At 38.2% G+C, this 21,690-nt stretch overlaps 3 protein-coding genes and 1 long non-coding RNA gene across 7 annotated transcripts; all 4 read left to right on the forward strand.

Annotated features, from left to right (window-relative positions):
• The first annotated feature begins 7 nt into the window (after positions 1–7).
• On the forward strand, positions 8–12,885 carry LOC124179416. 3 transcript variants are annotated; one of them, XM_046563760.1, is made up of 4 exons: positions 8–234; positions 539–674; positions 1,219–1,455; positions 12,116–12,885. In XM_046563760.1, exons 1-3 carry the CDS (start codon positions 87–89, stop codon positions 1,430–1,432), a joined length of 498 nt encoding a protein of 165 aa, XP_046419716.1. In that variant the 5' UTR covers positions 8–86; the 3' UTR covers positions 1,433–1,455; positions 12,116–12,885. The 3 variants fall into 3 exon arrangements, with proteins under 3 accessions (XP_046419716.1, XP_046419713.1, XP_046419712.1); XM_046563757.1 differs by having other exon boundaries at positions 1,219–1,451; positions 12,111–12,885; XM_046563756.1 differs by lacking the exon at positions 12,116–12,885 and having other exon boundaries at positions 1,219–2,186.
• Positions 9,982–12,115, forward strand: LOC124180739 (27 kDa hemolymph glycoprotein-like). Its single transcript, XM_046566486.1, has 4 exons — positions 9,982–10,101; positions 10,337–10,819; positions 11,126–11,261; positions 11,794–12,115. The coding sequence occupies exons 1-4, from the start codon at positions 10,065–10,067 to the stop codon at positions 12,113–12,115; spliced, it is 978 nt and encodes a 325-aa protein (XP_046422442.1). The 5' UTR covers positions 9,982–10,064.
• LOC124180740 lies at positions 12,582–14,951 on the forward strand. Its single transcript, XM_046566487.1, has 2 exons — positions 12,582–12,662; positions 12,880–14,951. Exons 1-2 carry the CDS (start codon positions 12,582–12,584, stop codon positions 13,984–13,986), a joined length of 1,188 nt encoding a protein of 395 aa, XP_046422443.1. The 3' UTR covers positions 13,987–14,951.
• A 1,371-nt stretch (positions 14,952–16,322) lies between these two features.
• LOC124179418 lies at positions 16,323–21,684 on the forward strand. Of its 2 annotated transcripts, none has more exons than XR_006870036.1 (3): positions 16,323–16,372; positions 21,244–21,363; positions 21,599–21,684. It is a non-coding gene; the product is annotated as an uncharacterized LOC124179418 (long non-coding RNA). The 2 variants fall into 2 exon arrangements; XR_006870037.1 differs by lacking the exon at positions 16,323–16,372 and adding an exon at positions 20,386–20,424.
• The last annotated feature ends 6 nt before the right edge of the window (positions 21,685–21,690 follow it).

Genomic DNA, 21,690 nt, shown 5'->3' on the forward strand with positions numbered 1-21,690 from the left:
CGAATACCGCCCGCGAAACGTACAAAGGCAGTTCCCTACTGGATACTAGTATTGAGCACTACGTAAGAAGTTATTGTCCAAGCAGAATGACTCTCGAAAGATGTATGAAAGAATATTCCAAGTCCTTCGAGCATTGCGTGGATTCGCAACAACTCAAAACTATCGAGATAATCGGTAAATTTTCAACATCCACGCTCGAATTCGTCTGCGAGAATGACGCCAAGATGTTTAAGGGTCAGTATGTGTCATTTAGTTTATCTAGTCATGCGAATGCGTCGTTTTCCGAATCGTTCAATTGCATTTTAAATGGTTGAGTCTCGGCTTCGTCCTGCGGAAGTTTGTTTCGTTATTTATCAGTATAATGCGGCATACCACCATGTGATACGTAGTGAGCAAATTTATTTATATCGCATCAATAACATCTCAGTTTTCCTAGATAGTGTCGAATATGCTCCCAGTGTTGGAACTCGCATACACGCGATAAACAATCACCCGTAAAACTACGTTAACGCGTATTAAAATTTCATATTATTTGCAGATTTGAGTATCAATGAAGGCGTGGAATGTTATAATTCGATTAACGATCCCGACAAATGTTGGCCTGCACTGACTACCGGAATCAATACTTTAGAAACTTACAATTTCACTCTGGTTTGGAATGACGCAACATGCTCGTAAGTATTACCAGTATCTTCAAAACGTCTCTCTGATTAGAATGTCTTTAGACTTGTCTTACTTTCATTTTCGCAGTAAACCAAGTGTCTCATTTTCACATAAACAGTTGAATAAGTCGAGAATATGGACCGAAAATCTTTCAATAATACAAATACCAATGCACAGTTTTTATCTTACATAAAGATGCAGGTTGAAGATTTCGATAAGAATACGAGAGAAACTCTGCATACATAGTTTCAATCGAACGGAAGTAACAGTTTTTCAAATTTTGAAAACTAGTGCAAGTACACCAGCACATCCTTTTTTTGGTAGGGAATCGAAACTTTGGTACGACCTTATTTTTCGACCTGCAGTACCGTTCATGATTTGAAGATAACTTTTCGAAGTTTCAAATCTCAACGAAAAGTTATAGGTCTCGGGTTAAAGAAACGTAATCAAATGATTGCTACGGCATTTGAAATAGTTTGATGAACCGATTCCATTATGCGTCTCTTAAAAGATGTAGACTCTTATCTCCCATTACAATCAACTTCTAATTAATAGGGAACTGAAATCCGCCTACAATTGCATCATCGAAAAGATTCCAAACTGTAAGGGCCATCAGATAACTGTAACTTTCGTGAGAGGTGTATTCGATGTGTATCTGGAAAACTTATGCCGCAGGAATTCAAGTAATTCACAGACATTACCAGTTATTAGCATCAGCGCTCTCTTCTCGACTACAATCACCCTGGCGATCTGGTCATGGAACGTTTAAAACTCTTATTCAGAAAAAAATATATTTCTAACACGCAACACAGTGTTTCGGCAAAGTAGCGATGTAACGCTTCAAGTCGAAGTATTGTATCGTACTCCTTGATCTGATTTCACTCGCTATTTAGAATCGTCCTCAAACATATACATACTTACTCACACTCTTATTTTTAGTATCATCCACGTATTCTCTCGATTGCGTCAAAGCTCAATTGGCTTTCTGACCTCTAGCGATACGGTTCTTATGTGTGTGCAAAAATACAGCATATCTTTTGTTCGTTAATCATCAATTGTCTTCAATCATCATCCCGATACACTCACTCCTATCCTCTACCACCAATTCACGGACCCCACGTCAATAGACCAGTATCTATCGCTATCTCTCCAAAAACATTGGTATAAACGATGTGTCGATGACATTTGCACTTTGGTAAAAAAGTACCACACAATTCACTGTTTGCACTATAAACAAGGAATAGCTTGATTTTCTTGAATGTATTTGCTAGCATATACGGTATACATATTATATTGTATGAGAGTAAGAGAAATACAAACAAGAGTGTATGCCTCTTTCCGTAATCCCCATGTGGGTGTGTGTCGTGTGAAAAACGAGAGAGAAACGCGGGCATGAGATCAGGTGTGTGCCGCGTACCTCACTTCTACTTCTACTAGCGTTAGAAATCATGTATTACCGATTGTGTCTCTAAATTACTATTTTTATTCAATAAATATTTCTCAAAAGTATTAGTCATTAATAATCCTGGTGTCACTGAATGTAATTGGTACCGCAAATATATGTTATCAGGGAGATATTTACGTTATCGTTCTATTCATCCAAAAACTTACCAAGTTAGTACCGCTATAGCGTATTAATTGATATGAGATGTCCAACGACTTCTGATTGTAAGTCGGTAATTGGAGTGAATGAGAAATAAAAGAAAATAGAATCTTTCTGTGAACATGATAAAGTCGTTCCGAATGAAGCAAATTAAAAGATAATGTTAATTAATCTTTGGAGGACTAATGTGTCTGTGGCAGCTTCACACCAATGGTGAGCCTCCGCAGCTTTAACGAACGAAATGTTAACTTGCGATATGATGACATGTTGAACCAAATTCTAAGATACGATGATTTTCTGTTCAGCCGTCGATTATATGTATAGTTTTGTGTAAATATAGCGGTGTCGAGTTTATTGCTAAATAACAAATTTTTTTTTAATCTACGATTTATTTTTATCAGTTATCCGCCTCGTTTTTTTTTTTTTGTTGAATCGTTTCCTAAATTGCGTGCGATCACGTGTTTAACATGCATTACATACATGTTGTATAATATGATTGGATTAAATATTGAAAAAAAAAAATAAACAAAGACATCGCTTTATTTAGAACTGATATGGAATCGAAAGAGGATTAGTTAACGAATATTTACCCCGAATTTCATGATTTTATCGACGGTATAATTGTAAGTATCAAGCTGAACGCCGGATGCTTCGGCGCATCGAATCTTAATACAAAATTTGATTGAAAATGAAAACGCAATGAAAGAATTCAAACTGTCTGTACATAGCAGTTTGAATTAGTGTTTTGGGGTCATGAGTTATGGGTTATCTATCGATGTATGTAACACTCTTAATTTTTGCTGACAGGGTTGAGAGGTTGGGACGGGATAGAGTGGGTCTCTTCATCGCAGCGACTCCCACGTGGTGAGACCTGGGTCATTGATGGCAATGTATTCAGTAGCTATGCGCGATTCTAGATCGACCCACTCAAGAATCGAACTTTTGGGTCGAGAAAATAGATCTTTTGTATCGATACTCTACTAATAGATTTTCTAGATTCTAGAATCAGAAATCTAGAAATAGATTCTAGAATCAATTCCAAGTTTGCAAGGATCGGATTAGGTTCTTCAATCCTCAATTAAAAAAAGTTTTGAAAGTTTATTTTGGCGTTCTGTATTTTATGGATAACATAGGTTTGAGAATACAAAAAAATCGACCAATTTCTAGCGCTTAATAAATCTAATATCACGACTAATAAAAAAAGCTTCCCACCCAGTCGGCTGGGTTTGCGTAATATGTATATGAGAACTATTGCTGTGATAAACAAATATGACCCAAAGCAAACTATTGATAAATATCAAAACTGTTGAATAAGTAATACATTTGTGTGACACGATTTTTAATCTCCAATATAGACACCGGTTTCCAGTTAAACTGAAAAGTAAAAATAACGATCAATCTTCCAAAGATCAATCTTTTGTATCCGATTTTTTGGATGAATAGGTTTTTCCAAAATCAATTCGAATCGATTCTGAGAATCGATCTTTCGCTTGAGATCGCCCATCCCTAGTATTTAGTCATGAACTAGCTAACTGCTGTTTCGGGTAATTTCTCTTGTAATATTTTTCACTTTACTGCAACGAGTTATGCAATAGATCTCTCGAAAACAAGAAGATCATTCAATGATTTCTGTAACTTGTTATTATTTGCATAAGCAATAAATATTTGAAATAATATGTATACGTGCCAACATCGCCTTGGATAAACGTATCGTAATCTCATCAACCACGCGAAACTCATACGGGCTTCCAGTTATTTTATATCTCAAAAATTATGGACATTAAAAAAAAGAAGTTTCGAACAAAAGGTGTGGGGAATACGTCGACCTTCAAAAATGTACGGCAGCATTTTACTCATTAATCCAATATTATAAGAGTTATCGGCCGAGATAGAAAAACTCGTTCATTCAACGAGCCATAAAACGTAGACGGTAAGTTTTACAAGAAAATTTCGAAGTAACAAAAGATGCAAAATGTTACTCTCCACAATAATGGTCCACACAACTTTTGCCCTAAAATGCATGATTTCCGAGATATCGACCAAAAACGTTTATCGAGAATGCGCCTGAAGCCTTAATCTGTCAGCATTTTGTGTTTTTATACTCAGTAAGTGACCCCAAATATTACAAAAAAAAAAATTTGATCGGAATTTAGTGCGAGGTTGAGCCCAAAAAACGTTTATTTTTACCGCCTAACAGCCGTCATCTGTCTTTAGCGGAATAAGATGACAAGACGAGTTTTCTAACTTTTCAAAGATGTTCAAACGATTTCGTCTTTATGTGAAAGGTATTTTAAGCTTCGCCATCGTCGACAGCAGTCTCCGAGAACAAGAAGAGCTGCAGGAAATTTCAACATCGGTTTCCTTCGCGGTACTGTTCATGAACATTATTCACCCCAAATCCAAGGATCAAGAAAACGACGCCGGGTGGGGAAATTCGGGCGAGGTGTTACGAGAAGGGAGGCTTAGAGATGCTTCGCGGTTTTGAAACTTGTACGACTGACCAGCTCAAACGGTGCATCAAGAACTTGAAACCCGTGATCGACGTGAAAGTAAATGCCGAATGGTACGAAATGCCCAAGTACGCGATCGACTTGATGATCAACTTCACACTGAGAAAAATTTCATCTGTCATAGTACCTATGACAATTCAGTAAAACAGGTTTCGTTGAAAAAACTGTTTGAATATTGTTGTAATTACGAAGACGGGGTACAATGCAAAATCAGTTTCGCCGGTTTACTCTACTTTTTTAGTTAAACAAGGCTGTGACGTCAATTTATCGTTGCGCGAGCGTTGAATTTTCGCAACAATTACAAGAAAATATAGTAACGGTGATCGTAATGAGAAAGAATAGTAACGGATACCAGACTTTCCGGTAACAGCTAAAAATTAGTTTTCATTTAGTACCTAGAACTATATTTTTCTATTGTGGTAAAAAATGAAAATAGTTAAGAACTGAGCGGAAAACAAAACTCAAAATTCCTCACAGTGCACGGTCGAACTTCTGTACGGTGACAAGTGCATGAAAAAAGGGGAGAAAAATGTCCTTGACGTAGTTGACGGAATGATAACTTCGTTGAGGAACTTTTCTGACCATGACAAAGAAGATCCCGTAAAAAGTCGGTGAATTTCTGAAAAAAGATCACTGTTGATCGAATTTCATATCCCTGTGATATTCATACTTCTCTTTTTTCAACATATGGATGTTTAACGACATTCTCGACATGCGATTAGTTCAACCGTCGCGAAATGTGTCAGGAGAACAGTGGAAAGTGGATTTTGATGAATGCCTAAACTTCGCACACGCGTGGTTGACGTAACAGACATATTTTTTTGCTCACAGAGTTTGTTAACGGCCGTGACATGTCAGCGTGCATGACGGCGTGCGAGGAGAAACTGGAGAAATGTTTCATCCAGCACTTCATTCATTCAACTATGAAGAAGGACGCAATTCCAAATGGGATAATTGGACTGTTGGACATGGTGTTGAAACAGGGAGCGTGCAAGTAGATTTCACTAGTACCGATTATTCTTCATGCTAAACTTTTGAATCAACATTTTTTCCACCTGACACGTTTAATCATCAACAGCGACCAAGAAAGCTTTCGCCAATGCACTGTGAAGATGAAGACGATTTTTCTTGACCTTGGTGAATTGTTGAATGACTGTAAAGATCTTTGAGAGCTTCAACGATGCCAAAACATCTGTAGATGGGTTGTTTACTTCATTTTACGATGTGACGAGAATACCGCTGATATCAAAAATAAGTTGATTTTTATACAGTACCTTATTGATAGTCTTGTGAGTACACAGAGATTTATTCGGGTCACACACACACAAGAGCATGGATCATATATATAAGGCAATTCCTATAATTGAGCAGTCAGTGTACAGCGGTCAGTCGACCCAGCCAGACGTTAATCGATTGTTTTGAGTAAGGAATTATGATCACTCATAATCGATAAAGCTTAGATATTTATGGTTAATTAGTCTTAATTAATTACACATGTTCTAAACATTGCATAAATTTCATCATGCGGTGTAATCACTTACGCGCGTAATCTTCGAGTGTGAAAATTCGTCTTGTGATTATTGCAGATTATGGACAAAATTTATTGTTGACAAACCTTATTTTTTCTGATCTTCTTGACGATTTCTCGCTTGGAAAACACCCTCTTTACCCGATCGTCAATTAGCAAGTGAGCAGTGTGAGTAACAACGTGTCAGAAACCACGTGTAACTGATGCGTGGTACTGTTTCACAGATCGCCGGTATCATAATTCACGATCCTCAAATCCAGTTGCCCACGATTTGAACATGTAATTCAGTCATTGCTGGTATAATATTATTATGCGATAATCGCAGATTGCAGAATTGTTGTAGAGTTGCTAATTATGAGACGCACTGACAATGAGCTGAAAACTCATTAGGAGATAAAATGACGCACCGTAATTATAATTATTTCGCTTGTGGCACCAGATCGAAAAACGAACAGGACCTTTCGTTCAGGTATCTGCGACACGTTTTCGAAAATTCGACATCCAAAATAATCCTGAGGCACGATATTGTCCTGTTCAGGTGTCGATTTGACGTCTTAAGTCGCTATTCGAACCTCCTGATTCTAATTAAACTAAATCAGTGTAGATACTTTCCACATCTCTGCTTGTCGAGCTGGATTGTGTAACGAGTTAATAATATTTACATTAAAGTGTGGAAATTAACCGTGCCGACCAAATACCTTATCTTAGTTCTTGGAATTGTGACATTCTGATATCAGCACTATACGGGAAACCGCAGTCTTTGCGACTTCATCACGCACAGACGCATGTACGTTGTTGGTGTTTGGCATTTTTTTTTTTTTTATGTGTACGATGGCCTCGCGACAAAGATTGGCTGTAAATTCTCCATGGAATTCAATTACACGGGATAACTTTGGTTATTATACTTTCCGGGTTCTTTTACATTTCGAATGTTTTCGTTCGCGGATGACATTGCTCAATTTGATGTTGATATAATCAATTCAATGATGCATTACACCGGTCAATAGTGATTTTGTTGCCATTGATATTTGAATGGTCTTTGAAAGGTTTGATGTCAACGATCGTAGGAGCATGCGTAGTTTTTTCAAATTGGCTCTAGTTTTTTCTTTTATCAATATTTTTATATACGATCAAGAGAAGCAATTTTAGGTGAGAAATTTGATTTTTAATTTCTAAAGTTTATTAAAAAAAATGCTATCGATAGCTTTAGTCTTACTTCATTCAGATAAAAGTCAAAAAACTATAGAAAATGTAATAATTTGTTGTTCTTGGCATGAAAAAGGGGAAAACCACATTTAGTCAAAAGGGAAGCAATTAGGGTGTTCCAAGAACAAAAATTCTTTTCTTCAAACGCGCATCAAAATTTCAGTACAGCATTTCAAATAGAATATCTCAGGCAAATATGAGCTCTTAATATTGATTTTCTCAATTTCCCATTTAAATAACGGTAAAGAAAAATTGAAAAATTTTTGAATTTTTTTTTTCCATCTCGCAAACGGCTTGACTTATTAACTATCTGAATAGAAATTCTTATAGGAAATTGAACACTCTGTGAAAAAGTACTGAAATCGAGAACACCCTGATACATCTGGCGTTTCGCGTACTCGGGGGTTGCCGGAACTGCCTTTTCATAGACAAGGGGTTTTAAGCCGATCTCTCCGATTTGACTTTTATTGGTAATATGTCATAGTAGACTAAAAACTAAGCGATACGTGTTGTTTTTTAACTACCGTTAAACACTTTAAAGTAAGGCGTGTCAAGAAGCGATTCACGTCTTCGGCTGTGTTCGGTCTTTGTCGACTGTCCTTGTACCGCTTGTATGTAAGCACTGATATATGTAAAGCTCAGAGGTCAACTTTGCGTGGGTCCGTTACAATACACGTAATGCAGTAATGAATAATTGACACTTACAATTGTTACGCTATTGCTGTAAAGGGACGTGACGTTAGAATATTGTTGACTAAATTTCCGTTGACTCAAGGAGACGAACCACAAAGTGGAATAAAAGTAGCTGTCGTACACCGCACAGTGTGAGAAGCTGAATTGTTATAGGAGGTAAAGGAACAGCGCATTTTATGCTATCGCTAATATAACGCGTATAAACACGATATTGTAAAATTAAAATTAGGCTGTAATTAATAACGCTGAATGTTTTCTCGACCTTATCTCGGTGCGTGTGGATAGTTCTCGACGTTTAAATCGATGAACAAGTCAGGAATTCAATTCATGACGTTTCGGGCCTAAGGGGGGGCCCTAGTCAGAAATGTCAATACTGTCAAGGCCTCTTATGCACGGTGAAATTTACATGGAAAGGATTCCAAGTTAATAAATAAATTTAAAAAAACCATCTCAAAAACGGGGGGTCCTTAATTAACATTCTATGTTGTCGGTAAAATCATTTGTGTCGCCTCTCATTCGTAAGGTAGCGAGTAGTAAACCTGGTTAAGTGACTGAATTTATAAGTAACGTTATTGTAATGATTCACGTTTCGCAAAGTCAGTCATTTCGCTATTTTAGGAATCTATGAATCTCTGAAATGGACCAAGTCATAATGAGACAAAGCAAGAAAATCATATTTTCAAAACTTAGCCACTTCAAAGTCACTACAAAATTTCAAAATAGTAATTTTACCCTCCAGTGTTTCGTTACGCTAACGTCATTAACTTCAGCCTCTTGAATGAAATACCTATACGTTTTAATTTCCGATTTATTTACGACCTATTGTCCACGTGTTGGATCGCGGCCTGTCCAACCGTTTGGGCTTAAATTGGCGCGCCGCCCGCCAGGCACCAGAATTTGTTTGAATTGGAGTGGCGACAGATCGCTTTGCCCGTCCACTCCCAGTGTCAGCAAACTACTTAAGCGCAGCGATTATAAAAAGGGTTGCCCACAGTTTCCAGTTGATCATGAATAGGAGCAAAATCAGGCATTTGTGCATGGTTCAAACAACATAATACAACACCTACGGGCGAAAATTGAACTGAAAATTTAGAGTGAACGTGTTATGACATGGTTCTGTGATAGATGTAATTATTAACACCCGTGGAAAGTTGAAAAGTGATAGGAAAAAAGTGTCATCTGGTTATCCTTTCCACATAATGAAACCAGATCGTGATGACGTAGAATTGACGTGTAACTTCGGAATTTACATTCGAGATTCGTCGCGAAGAGACACATTTTTGACTCGTGTGTGAAGCTTGTTGATATGTGGACACATGTGCTGTATGTAGCTATTAATGTGAATTAAATTCACTTAGCCACTTTTGAACGGCGGGCCGTTCATTTTTGCTGATATGAAATACAACATATCATATTTATAGCGAGAAAAATTTGCTAGGGAAGAGTACAATTTCGAAATTTTCAGGCGAGTTGACACTGTAGTCAGGGCGGCTAGGTGGTCTAGTGGAGTGAGTCTCCGGTAAAGCATCTCTAGATACCAGGTTCGATTCCTGGCTCCGTCGTTAATTTTTCAACTCACCAGCAAATTTCGAAGTTGTATTCTTCTCTAACTTCGGAATGTGCAATGAGGAATTCTCTGCGCGTACGGAAAAATTTAAATAACGCCGAGTCATTATACACGAGAAATGATGTCACATACGCTGAAAATTATGATTGTACAATACGTGATTAGGGTTTCGTATTATCACTAAAAGTAAAGTTAGTCTTTATATCTACAGCCGTTGAGTAATACATGCGTTGCACCGAAAACATCTGCAAGTGGAAGCTCGCTGCCGATTACTGATACCTACGATACGCCAAAATGAGGATCAACGTCCTGACAACTTTTCTTTTCACTGGTAAGTCAGTGCACCGAATAATTATACGTTTTAGAAATATTATTTGATACCTGATTCGATCCACGAACATCGTTTTGACCTTGTCATTGTGGAATGTTTCCAAAATATAATAACACAGGAAAAAATGCCGAAACCATTGACTGAATTGCAACCAGAATGGCTGGTAACATTTTGGAACGTAACGCAGTTATAGAAGTGTCCAAGAAGAAATATCAACCTTTTCCTATTGTTCCAGGGATTTTGTGCCTGACCTTCGGACAAAGAAATGATTCAGCGGCGAGTATCGTATATAGAAATGCACTACAGGTCGTGAGAGATGTGATTATGATGGTGACTAATGAAAGCATGATCAAAGACCTGGGACTAATCAAAAACTTTACGAAGGAAGCGTGCTCAACGAATGGTCAAACCTGGAAGGAAGAAGAAGCAACGAGCAGCCTAGAAAACGCCACAAAATGTATCAACGATGTATTGAAGTCGAATATGAAAACCGCCCGCGAAACGTACAAAGGCAGTTCCCTACTGGATACTAGTATTGAGCACTACGTAAGAAGTTATTGTCCAAGCAGAATAACTCTCGAAAGATGTATGAAAGAATATTCCAAGTCCTTCGAGCATTGCGTGGATTCGCAACAACTCAAAACTATCGAGATAATCGGTAAATTTTCAACATCCACGCTCGAATTCGTCTGCGAGAATGACGCCAAGATGTTTAAGGGTCAGTATGTGTCATTTAGTTTATCTAGTCATGCGAATGCGTCGTTTTCCGAATCGTTCAATTGCATTTTAAATGGTTGAGTCTCGGCTTCGTCCTGCGGAAGTTTGTGTTTCGTTATTTATCAGTATACTGCGGCATACCACCATGTGATACGTAGTGAGCAAATTTATTTATATCGCATCAATATCATCTCAGTTTTCCTAGATAGTGTCGAATATGCTCCCAGTGTTGGAACTCGCATACACGCGATAAACAATCACCCGTAAAACTACGTTAACGCGTATTGAAATTTCATATTATTTGCAGATTTGTGTATCAATGCAGGCGTGGAATGTTATAATTCGATTAACGATCCCGAGAAATGTTGGCCTGCACTGACTACCGGAATCAATACTTTAGAAACTTACAATTTCACTCTGGTTTGGAATGACGCAACATGCTCGTAAGTATTACCAGTATCTTCAAAACGTCTCTCTGATTGGAAAGTCTTTAGACATTTTCGCAGTAAACCAAGTGTCTCATTTTCACATAAACAGTTGTATAAGTCGAGAATATGGACCGGAAATCTTTCAATAATACAAATACCAATGCACAGTTTTTATCTTACATAAAGATGCAGGTCGAAGATTTCGATAAGAATATGAGAGAAACTCTGCATACATAGTTTCAATCGAACGGAAGTAACAGTTTTTCAAATTTTGAAAACTAGTGCAAGTACACCAGCACATCCTTTTTTTTGGTAGCGAATCGAAACTTTGGTACGACCTTATTTTTCGACCTGCAGTACCGTTCATGATTTGAAGATAACTTTTCGAAGTTTTAAATCTCAACGAAAAGTTATAGGTCTCGGGTTAAAGAAACGTAATCAAATGATTGCTACGGCATTTGAAATAGTTTGATGAACCGATTCCATTATGCTTCTCTTAAACGATGTAGATTCTTATCTCCCATTACAATTAACTTCTAATTAATAGGGAACTGAAATCCGCCTACAATTGCATCATCGAAAAGATACCAAACTGTAGGAGCCATCAGATAACTGTAACTTTCGTCAGAGGTCTATTCGACGTGTATCTGGAAAACTTACGCTGCAGGAATTCAAGTAATTCATCGACTAAGCCAATTCGGACAGACGCATCCGGAAGACCAATTGAAAAGGAAGAAGAAGAAAAAGAGAAAGAGGAGAAGCTTAAAATGGAAGAAAAAAAATCAAATAATTCACAGACATTACCAGTTATTAGCATCAGCGCTCTCTTCTCGACTGCAATGAACCTGACGATGACGATAAAAAAATAGATTTCTAACACGCAACACAGTGTTTCGGCAAAGTAGCGATGTAACGCTTCAAGTCGAAGTATTGTATCGTACTCCTTGATCTGATTTCACTCGCTATTTAGAATCGTCCTCAAACATATACACACTTACTCACACTCTTATTTTTAGTATCATCCATGTATTCTCTCGATTGCGTCAAAGCTCAATTGCCTTTCTGACCTCTAGCGATACGGTTCGGATGTGTGTGCAAAAATACAGCATATCTTTTGTTCGTTAATCATCAATTGTATATTGCGCCTCTTCCTTCAGAGATCAAATTGTGGTACCCCTCACTTGCCTCATTTGTCGCCACAAGATTTAAAGCAAGCTTTTTTCCCGGGTTGCTATGCAACCCGTACCCTGCTCCGTTGTTTATTCTTATTTTTTCGCTTTGTGTCAACGTCGTCACACGCGAAATATTAATAAAAACGCAAAAAGTTAAAAAGAAATGGGAAAGAAGAGGAATGACGATCATTCACCGTCAAGGGAAAAGAAAAAGAAAGTCTTCACTGAGAGACTAAGAGGAATGGTGACAAATATTAACCGGAAAAATAAAAAACGTAAGTGGAGAAGAACTTAATCTGTTCATACGGGGCGAAAATGACCACCACGAAAATTGACTCTTTCTGAAAGATCAATTACTGACAAAGATTTGTTGGTCTCGACACCTTGTTGCTATGCCAGCGATTCGATTGCTCGGCCGCGTGCCTTCGGTCTGACCGGGGAATGCAACATGCATTGTTCAGTTTCCTGGGTCTGACCCTCGGAAATGTAATTTTGCCTTTCAACGAAAAATCGAACAATTCAAAGACGATGTGAGACAAGTATTGGCAATTTGCCCGTCTACCTTTCAGGTTATAGATCGAGTTCGCCACATCGTCGGGATCGCTCTCGAACCCGTCACAGGAAAAGCGGCGAACGCAGACGAAGGTCGGATCGTCGCGGCCGGTCTCCTGAAAATCGATACGACATCAGTCGATCACGACGTTCGAGAAGTTCTTCGCGTCACACTCGTCGCTCAGAGCGTAGTCGCTCGGGTCATTCTCGTCGCTCAGAGCGGAGTCACTCGCGTGAAATTGGCCAGGGCTCACAACAACTTCCGCAGTAGTCGGAGGAAGAACGAGAGGAATTTCCGATACGGACTCAGAAAAAATGACGAGGTGGAAATCGATACCGAGCAGTTGCCAGCGGGCGCACTAGGGGCCGAATCAACAGCCCCGGTCGACAGGGAACAACACGCGAGCGTGACTACAACGGACAATGAAAACCAGCCTGATCATGAAGTTGACCTTGGAGAGGACGTATTAAACGTTATTGGACCGCGTTTGGAACCGGACCAGAAGAAGGCCCCTGCATTGCACAAGGATATTGTCATTCGTTGGAAAGAGATCTTTGAAAAAGGAATTTCTAACGAGGAAAACAAGAACCTAGTGAAAAAATATAATTTTCCCGAAAATTGCGGATTCATAGCTGCCCCAGTGCTAAATTCGGAGGTTATTGCTGCAATACAGGAGAATGTCAAAACAAGAGACAAGTGTATTACGGAAAAACAAGAGCGCATCGCTGCCTGCATGGCAGCCAACGGAAAAACTATCTCGATTACTTTAAAATCGGACAGTCCAGATAAACTCGAACGGCTCGAAATTGAGAGCGACATAGGAAGACTCCTGGCTTTTCTCCAGAGGGAGGAATCAGAAATTCGCAAGAGTTTAATCCTCGCGAATCTCAATTCATCCGTCAGAGAAATCTTGACGGGCTCGACAGTCGACGGTTTCCTGTTCGGGGAAAATCTGGAAGAAAAAATAAAGACTGCAAAGACGATTGAGCGTGCATCAAAGGACCTTTATGTCTAGCGTAAGCTCTCGAAAAATTACATGCGTATTAATGCATTATTGCGTTTTTGGTTTGAAATGTTATGAAAATTTAAAAATGTTTAAAAAATAAATATAACAATTTCCTAAACAGCCGTAACTCGCTTTAAACAGCTACAATTTAATCTCTGAAGGAAGAGGCGCAAAATACAATTAACGATTAAACGAACTTACCTAAGTGAAGTTCAATCGTGATTGTATGAGCGCCTCTTCCGAAGAGATCAGTCCCGCCCACCCATTAATCTCGTATGAGATACCCAAAACATATCAGTTACGGCTTAGAAAAGAGAACTTTGAAAAAATGAGAATCAACAACGGAGCAGGTTATGGGTTGCATAGCAACCCGGGAAAAAAGCTGGCTTTAAAACTTGTGGCGACGAATGAGGCAAGTGAGGGGTACTACAATTTGAACTCTGAAGGAAGAGGCGCTCGTACAATCACGATTGAACTTCACTTAGGTAAGTTCGTTTAATCGTTAATTGTCTTCAGACATCATCCCGATACACTCACTCCTATCCTCTACCACCAATTCACGGACCCCACGTCAATAGACCAGTATCTATCGCTATCTCTCCAAGAACATTGGTATAAACGATGTGTCGATGACATTTTCACTTTGGTAAAAAAGTACCACACAATTCACTGTTTGCACTATAAACAAGGAATAGCTTGATTTTCTTGGATGTATTTCCTAGAATATACGGTACACATATTATATTGTATGAGAGTAAGAGAAATACAAACAAGAGTGTATGCCTCTTTCCGTAATCCCCGTGTGGGTGTGTGTCGTGTGAAAAAAGAGAGAGAAACGCGGGCATGAGATCAGGTGTGTGCCGCGTACCTCACTTCTACTTCTACTAGCGTTAGAAATCATGTATTACCGATTGTGTCTCTAAATTACTATTTTTATTCATTAAATATTTCTCAAAAGTATTAGTGATTAATAATCCTGGTGTCACTGAATGTAATTGGTACCGCAAATATATGTTATCAGGGAGATATTTACGTTATCGTTCTATTCATCCAAAAACTTACCAAGTTAGTACCGCTATAGCGTATTAATTGATATGAGATGTCCAACGACTTCTGATTGTAAGTCGGTAATTGGAGTGAATGAGAAATAAAAGAAAATACAATCTTTCTGTGAATATGATATAGTCGTTCCGAATGAAGCAAATTAAAAGATAATGTTAATTAATCTTTGGAGGACTAATGTGTCTGTGGCAGCTTCACACCAATGGTGAGCCTCCGCAGCTTTAACGAACGAAATGTTAACTTGCGATACGATGACATGTCGAACCAAATTCTAAGATACGATGATTTTCTGTTCAGCCGTCGATTATATGTATAATTTTGTGTAAATATAGCGGAGTCGAGTTTAATGCTGATTAACAAATTTTTTTTTAATCTACGATTAAATTTTATCAGTTATCCGCCTCTTTTTTTCTGTTAAATCGTTTCCTAAATTGCGTGCGATCACGTGTTTAACATGCATTACATACATGTTGTATAATATGATTGGATTAAATATTGAAAAAAAAATAAACAAAGACATAGCTTCATTTAGAACTGATATGGAATCGAAAGAGCATTAGTTAACGAATAGTTACCCCGAATTTCATGATTTTATCGACTGTATAATTGTAAGTATCAATCTAAACGCCGGATGCTTCGGCGCACCGAATCTTATTACAAAATTTGATTGAAAATGAAAACGCAATGAAAGAATTCCAACTGTCTGTATATGTATAGCAGTTTGAATTAGTGTTTTGGGGTTATGAGTTATGGGTTATCTATCGATGTATGTAACACTCTTAATTTTTGCTGACAGGGTTGAGAGGTTGGGACGGGATAGAGTGGGTCTCTTCATCGCAGCGACTCCCACGTGGTGAGACCTGGGTCATTGATGGCAATGTATTCAGTAGCTATGCGCGATTCTAGATCGACCCACTCAAGAATCGAACTTTTGGGTCGAGAAAATAGATCTTTTGTATCGATACTTTACTAATCGATTTTTTCTGGAATCGATTCCAAGTTTGCAAGGATCGGATTAGGTTCTTAAATCCTCAATTAAAAAAAGTTTTGAATTGTTGAATAACTGTGAAGATCTTTGAGAGCTTCAACAATGCCAAAACATCTGGTAGATGGGTTGTTTACTTCATTTTACGATGTGACGAGGATACCGCTGATATCAAAAATAAGTTGATTTTTATACAGTACCTTATTGATAGTCTTGTGAGTACACAGAGATTTATTCGGGTCACACACACACAAGAGCATGGATCATATATATAAGGCAATTCCTATAGTTGAGCAGTCAGTGTACAGCGGTCAGTCGACCCAGCCAGACGTTAATCGATTGTTTTGAGTAAGGAATTATCACTCTCAATCGATAAAGCTTATTTAAGGTTAATTAGTCTTAATTAATTACACATGTTCTAAACATTGCATAGATTTCATCATGCGGTGTAATCACTTACGCACGTAATCTTCGAGTGTGAAAATTCGTCTTGTGATTATTGCGGATTATGCATAAAATTTATTGTTGACAAACCACGTGTAACTGATGCATGGTACTGTTTCACCGATCGCCAGTATCATAATTCACGATACTCAAATCCAGTTGCCCGCGATTTGAAATTGTAATTCAGTCATTGCTGGTATAATATTATTATGCGATAATCGCAGATTGCAAAATTGTTCTAGAGCTGCAAATTATGAAACGCACTGACAATGAGCTGAAAACTCATTAGGAGATAAAATGACGCACCATAATTATAATTATTTCGCTTGTGGCACGAGATCGACAAACGAACAGGACCTTTCATTCAGGTATCTGCGACACGTTTTCGAAAATTCGACATCCAAAATAATCCTGAGGCACGATATTGCCCTGTTCAGGTGTCGATTTGACGTCTTATGTCGCTGTTCGAACCTCCTGATTATAATTAAACTAAATCAGTGTAGATAGTTTCCACATCTCTGCTTGTCGAGCTGGATTGAGTAACGAGTTGATAATATTTACATTAAAGTGTGGAAATTAACCGTGCCAACCAAATACCTTATCTTAGTTCTTGGAATTGTGACATTCTGATATCTGCACTATACGGGAAACCGCAGTCTTTGCGACTTCATCACGCACAGACGCATGTACGTTGTTGGTGTTCGGCATTCTTTTTTTTTTTTTTTTTATGTTTACGATGGCCTCGCGACAAAGATTGGCTGTAAATTCTCCATGGAATTCAATTACACGGGATAACTTTGGTTATTATACTTTCCGGGTTCTTTTACATTTCGAATGTTTTCGTTCGCGGATGACATTGCTCAATTTGATGTTGATATAATCAATTCAATGATGCATCACACCGGTCAATAGTGGTTTTGTTGCCATTGATATTTGAATGGTCTTTGAAAGGTTTGATGTCAACGATCGTAGGAGTATGCGTAGTTTTTCCAAATTGGCTCTAGTTTTTTATTTTATCAATATTTTCATATACGATTAAGAGAAGCAATTTTAGGTGAGAAATTTGATTTTCAATATCTAAAGTTTATTAAAAAACTAGGGGCTTCTCCCCTGCGCGCTTCGCGCGCCAACCCCATCTCGGCGCTACGCGCCTCACTATTTCCTTACGCATTGTCTAGTAGACAGGCGAATTCCTTCATGTTGATTTAATGACAGGTCCTGCACTTGCTGTCGATTTCAATTCCTTCCGTGCTTACTTTTCTTTTTTTCATCAATCTAAGCTTCCATTCGTTGGTTGAACATTGGTGTTCCTTCTCTATTGATATCGATCTATCTCCTTGACTTGCTGAATTATTTTTGCTACCGCTCTGCCCGTTATTCTCCAAAATCACCTTCTTTATATTATTTTTTTCTCTATATTTATGTTGCTGTTCACTCCGTAAAACACCTCTTTCTCTTGTGGTCAACATCGATCATGGTCGTCCTCTTGCCTGGTTATACGAATATTTGTTGGATATTATTCTCTGGCTTATTTGGTTCTTCGCACTTAAAATTTTATTTTCCTCTTTCCTTTGTGATACTTCCGACCATCCACCATCTTCATCGCCTTGTCTGCTGCTTGAAACTCCTCCTTTCTCCATTGCCAACGTAAATCCTGGCTGTCCTTTTGACTGTTTGGTGATATATTTAGATTTACTATTATTTGATTGTTACTTTTCATACTTATTACTCACTATCTGAATTTTATTTTGGTACTGCAAGACATCAAAGTGTCCACTGTCTCCGTCGCCGGTGAAGAGTAGCGAGAATTGTGTTTCATTTTGTGATCCGATCCGGTGTGGATGAATTTGTTCTTCGCGATACACGATTAAACATATCTTAAAAATGTCCGCAGCTGCATATATTGCATTTTTATTCATATGTGATTTGTAATCACCAGGTGACCTAATCACAGCACCGTTTGACTCATTACCTGTAATAAAACCCGCAAATGTAGACCAATTATCCACTATATTTGAAACGATACTCAGTCTCACCTCTGCGTGTCGATCTTGAGTGCCGTATACACAATACGCCAACGCGCGAAAAAGACAATTCCCGTCGGGAATCATCTTGATAATTTTCGTTTGCATGTTCATTTTTTGCGCGTCCAGATACCTATAAAGATATTTGTCAAAGACTGTCATGAACAGCCGATGACAGCTGTCAAAGGGTTTGCTAGATGCTTTTTGTTTTGTTTTCGGGATCTCACCCCACCGCCAACTTCATGCGTATACTATTGTTACTATAATATTTTTTTTACTATTGTTATTATAATCTTTTCCTACGTTCATTTGTTTGAAACTTTTTTATTAGATAGAGAGAAATGCTGTCGCTAGCTTTAGTCTTACTTCATTCAGACAGAAGTCAAAAAACTATATAAAATATAATAATTTGTTGTTCTTGGCATGAAAAAGGGGAGAACCACATTTAGTCAAAAGGGAAGCAATTAGGGTGTTCCTAGAACAAAAATTCTTTTCTTCAAACGCGTATCAAAATTTCAGTACAGCATTTCTTCTTATGCAAATATGAGCTTTTAATATTGATTTTTTCAATTTCCCATTTGAATAACTGTAAAAAAAAATTGAAAAATTTTTGGATTTTTTTTTTCCATCTCGCAAACGGCTTGACTTATTAACTATCTAAATACTAATTCTTATAGGAAATTGAACACTCTATGAAAAAGTACTGAAATCAAGAACATCCTGATACATCTGGCGTTTCGCGTACTCGGGGGTTGCCGGAACTGCCTTTTCATAGACAAGGGGTTTTAAACCGATCTCTCCGATTTGATTTTTTTTGGTAATATGTCATAGTAGACTAAAAACTAAGCGATACGTGTTGTTTTTTAACTACCGTTAAACACTTTAAAGTAAGGCGTGTCAAGAAGCGATTCACGTCTTCGGCTGTGTTCGGTCTTTGTCGACTGTCCTTGTACCGCTTGTATGTAAGCACTGATATATGTAAAGCTCAGAGGTCAACTTTGAGTGGGTCCGTTACAATACACGTAATGCAGTAATGAATAATTGACACTTACAATTGTTACGCTATTGCTGTAAAGGGACGTGACGTTAGAATATTGTTGACTAAATTTCCGTTGACTCAAGGAGACGAACCACAAAGTGGAATAAAAGTAGCTGTTGTACACCGCACAGTGTGAGAAGCTGAATTGTTATAGGAGATAAAGGAACAGCGCATTTTATGCTATCGCTAATATAACGCGTATAAACACGATATTGTAAAATTAAAATTAGGCTGTAATTAATAACGCTGAATGTTTTCTCGACCTTATCTCGGTGCGTGTGAATAGTTCTCGACGTTTAAATCGATGAACAAGCCAGGAATTCAATTCATGACGTTTCGGGCCTAAGGGGGGCCCTAGTCAGGAATGTAAATACTGTCAAGACCTCTTATACGCGGTGAAATTTACATAGGAAGGATTCCAAGTTAATAATTAAATTTAAAAAAACCATCTCAAAAACGGGGGGTCCTTAATTAACATTCTATGTTGTCGGTAAAATCATTTGTGTCGTTTCTCATTCGTATAGTAGCGAGTAGTAAACCTGGTTAAGTGACTGAATTTGTAAGTAACGTTATTGTAATGATTCACGTTTCGCAAAGTCAGTCATTTCGCTATTTTAGGAATCTATGAATCTCTGAAATGGACCAAGTCATAATGAGACAAAGCAAGAAAATCATATTTTCAAAACTTAGCCACTTCAAAGTCACTACAAGATTTCAAAATAGTAATTTTACCCTCCAGTGTTTCGTTACGCTAACGTTATTAACTTCAGCCTCATGAATGAAATACCTATACGTTTTGATTTCCGATTTATTTACGACCTGTTGTCTACGTGTTGGATCGCGGCGTGGTCACAGATCGCTTTGCCCGTCCACTCCCAGCGTCAGCAAACTACGTAAGCGCAGCGATTATAAAAAGGGTTGCCCACAGTTTCCAGTTGATCATGAATAGGAGCAAAATCAGGCATTTGTGCATGGTTCAAACAACATAATACAACACCTACGGGCGAAAATTGAACGGAAAATTTAGAGTGAACGTGTTATGACATGGTTTTGTGATAGATGTGATTATTAACACCCGTGGCAAGTTGAAAAGTATTAGGAAAAAATTGTCATTTGGTTATCCTTTCCACATAATGAAACCAGATCGTGATGACGTAGAATTGACGTGTAACTTCGGAATTTACATCCGAGATTCGTCGCGAAGAGACACATTTTTGACTCGTGTGTGAAGCTTGTTGATATGTGGACACATGTGCTCTATGTAGCTATTAATGTGAATTAAATTCACTTAGCCACTTTTGAACGGCGGGCCGTTCATTTTTGCTGATATGAAATACAACATATCATATTTATAGCGAGAAAAATTTGCTAGGGAAGAGTACAATTTCGAAATTTTCAGGCGAGTTGACACTGTAGTCAGGGCGGCTAGGTGGTCTAGTGGAGTGAGTCTCCGGTAAAGCATCTCTAGATACCAGGTTCGATTCCTGGCTCCGTCGTTAATTTTTCAACTCACCAGAAAATTTCGAAGTTGTATTCTTCTCTAACTTCGGAATGTGCAATGAGGAATTCTCTGCGCGTACGGAAAAATTTAAATAACGCCGAGTCATTATACACGAGAAATGATGTCACATACGCTGAAAATTATGATTGTACAATACGTGATTAGGGTTTCGTATTACCTCTCAAAGTAAAGTTAGTCTTCATATCTACAGCCGTTAAATAATACGTGCGTTACACCGAAAACATCTGCAAGTGGAAGCTCGCTGCCGATTACTGATACCTACGATACGCCAAGATGAGGATCAACGTCCTGACAACTTTTCTTTTCACTGGTAAGTCAGTGCACCGAATAATTATACGTTTTAGAAATATTATTTGATTCCTGATTCGATCCCCGAATATCGTTTTGACCTTGTCAATGTGGAACGTTTCTAAAATATAATAACACAGGAAAAAATGCCGAAACCATTGACTGAATTGCAACCAGAATGGCTGGTAACGTTTTGGAATATAACGCAGTTATAGAAGTGTCCAAGAAGAAATATCAACCTTTCCCTACTGTTCCAGGGATTTTGTGCCTGACCTGCGGACAAAGAAATGATTCAGCGGCGAGTATCGTATATAGAAATGCACTACAGGTCGTGAGAGATGTGCAAATG

Source organism: Neodiprion fabricii, chromosome 4 (assembly GCF_021155785.1).
Source record: "Neodiprion fabricii isolate iyNeoFabr1 chromosome 4, iyNeoFabr1.1, whole genome shotgun sequence".
NCBI classification, from domain to species: domain Eukaryota; kingdom Metazoa; phylum Arthropoda; class Insecta; order Hymenoptera; family Diprionidae; genus Neodiprion; species Neodiprion fabricii.

Excerpts from the sequence above, each read along its gene's own strand:
- LOC124180739 (XM_046566486.1), top strand. The coding sequence starts at position 10,065 with ATGAGGATCAACGTCCTGACAACTTTTCTTTTCACTG. Across the intron at positions 10,820-11,125 it reads TGACGCCAAGATGTTTAAGG|ATTTGTGTATCAATGCAGGC; the intron begins GTCAGTATGTGT and ends TATTATTTGCAG. Across the intron at positions 11,262-11,793 it reads TGGAATGACGCAACATGCTC|GGAACTGAAATCCGCCTACA; the intron begins GTAAGTATTACC and ends TCTAATTAATAG.
- LOC124179416 (XM_046563760.1), top strand. The coding sequence starts at position 87 with ATGACTCTCGAAAGATGTATGAAAGAATATTCCAAGTCCTTCGAGCAT. Across the intron at positions 235-538 it reads TGACGCCAAGATGTTTAAGG|ATTTGAGTATCAATGAAGGC; the intron begins GTCAGTATGTGT and ends TATTATTTGCAG. Across the intron at positions 675-1,218 it reads TGGAATGACGCAACATGCTC|GGAACTGAAATCCGCCTACA; the intron begins GTAAGTATTACC and ends TCTAATTAATAG.
- LOC124180740 (XM_046566487.1), top strand. The coding sequence starts at position 12,582 with ATGGGAAAGAAGAGGAATGACGATCATTCACCGTCAAGGGAAAAGAAA. Across the intron at positions 12,663-12,879 it reads CTGAGAGACTAAGAGGAATG|TTTCCTGGGTCTGACCCTCG; the intron begins GTGACAAATATT and ends TGCATTGTTCAG.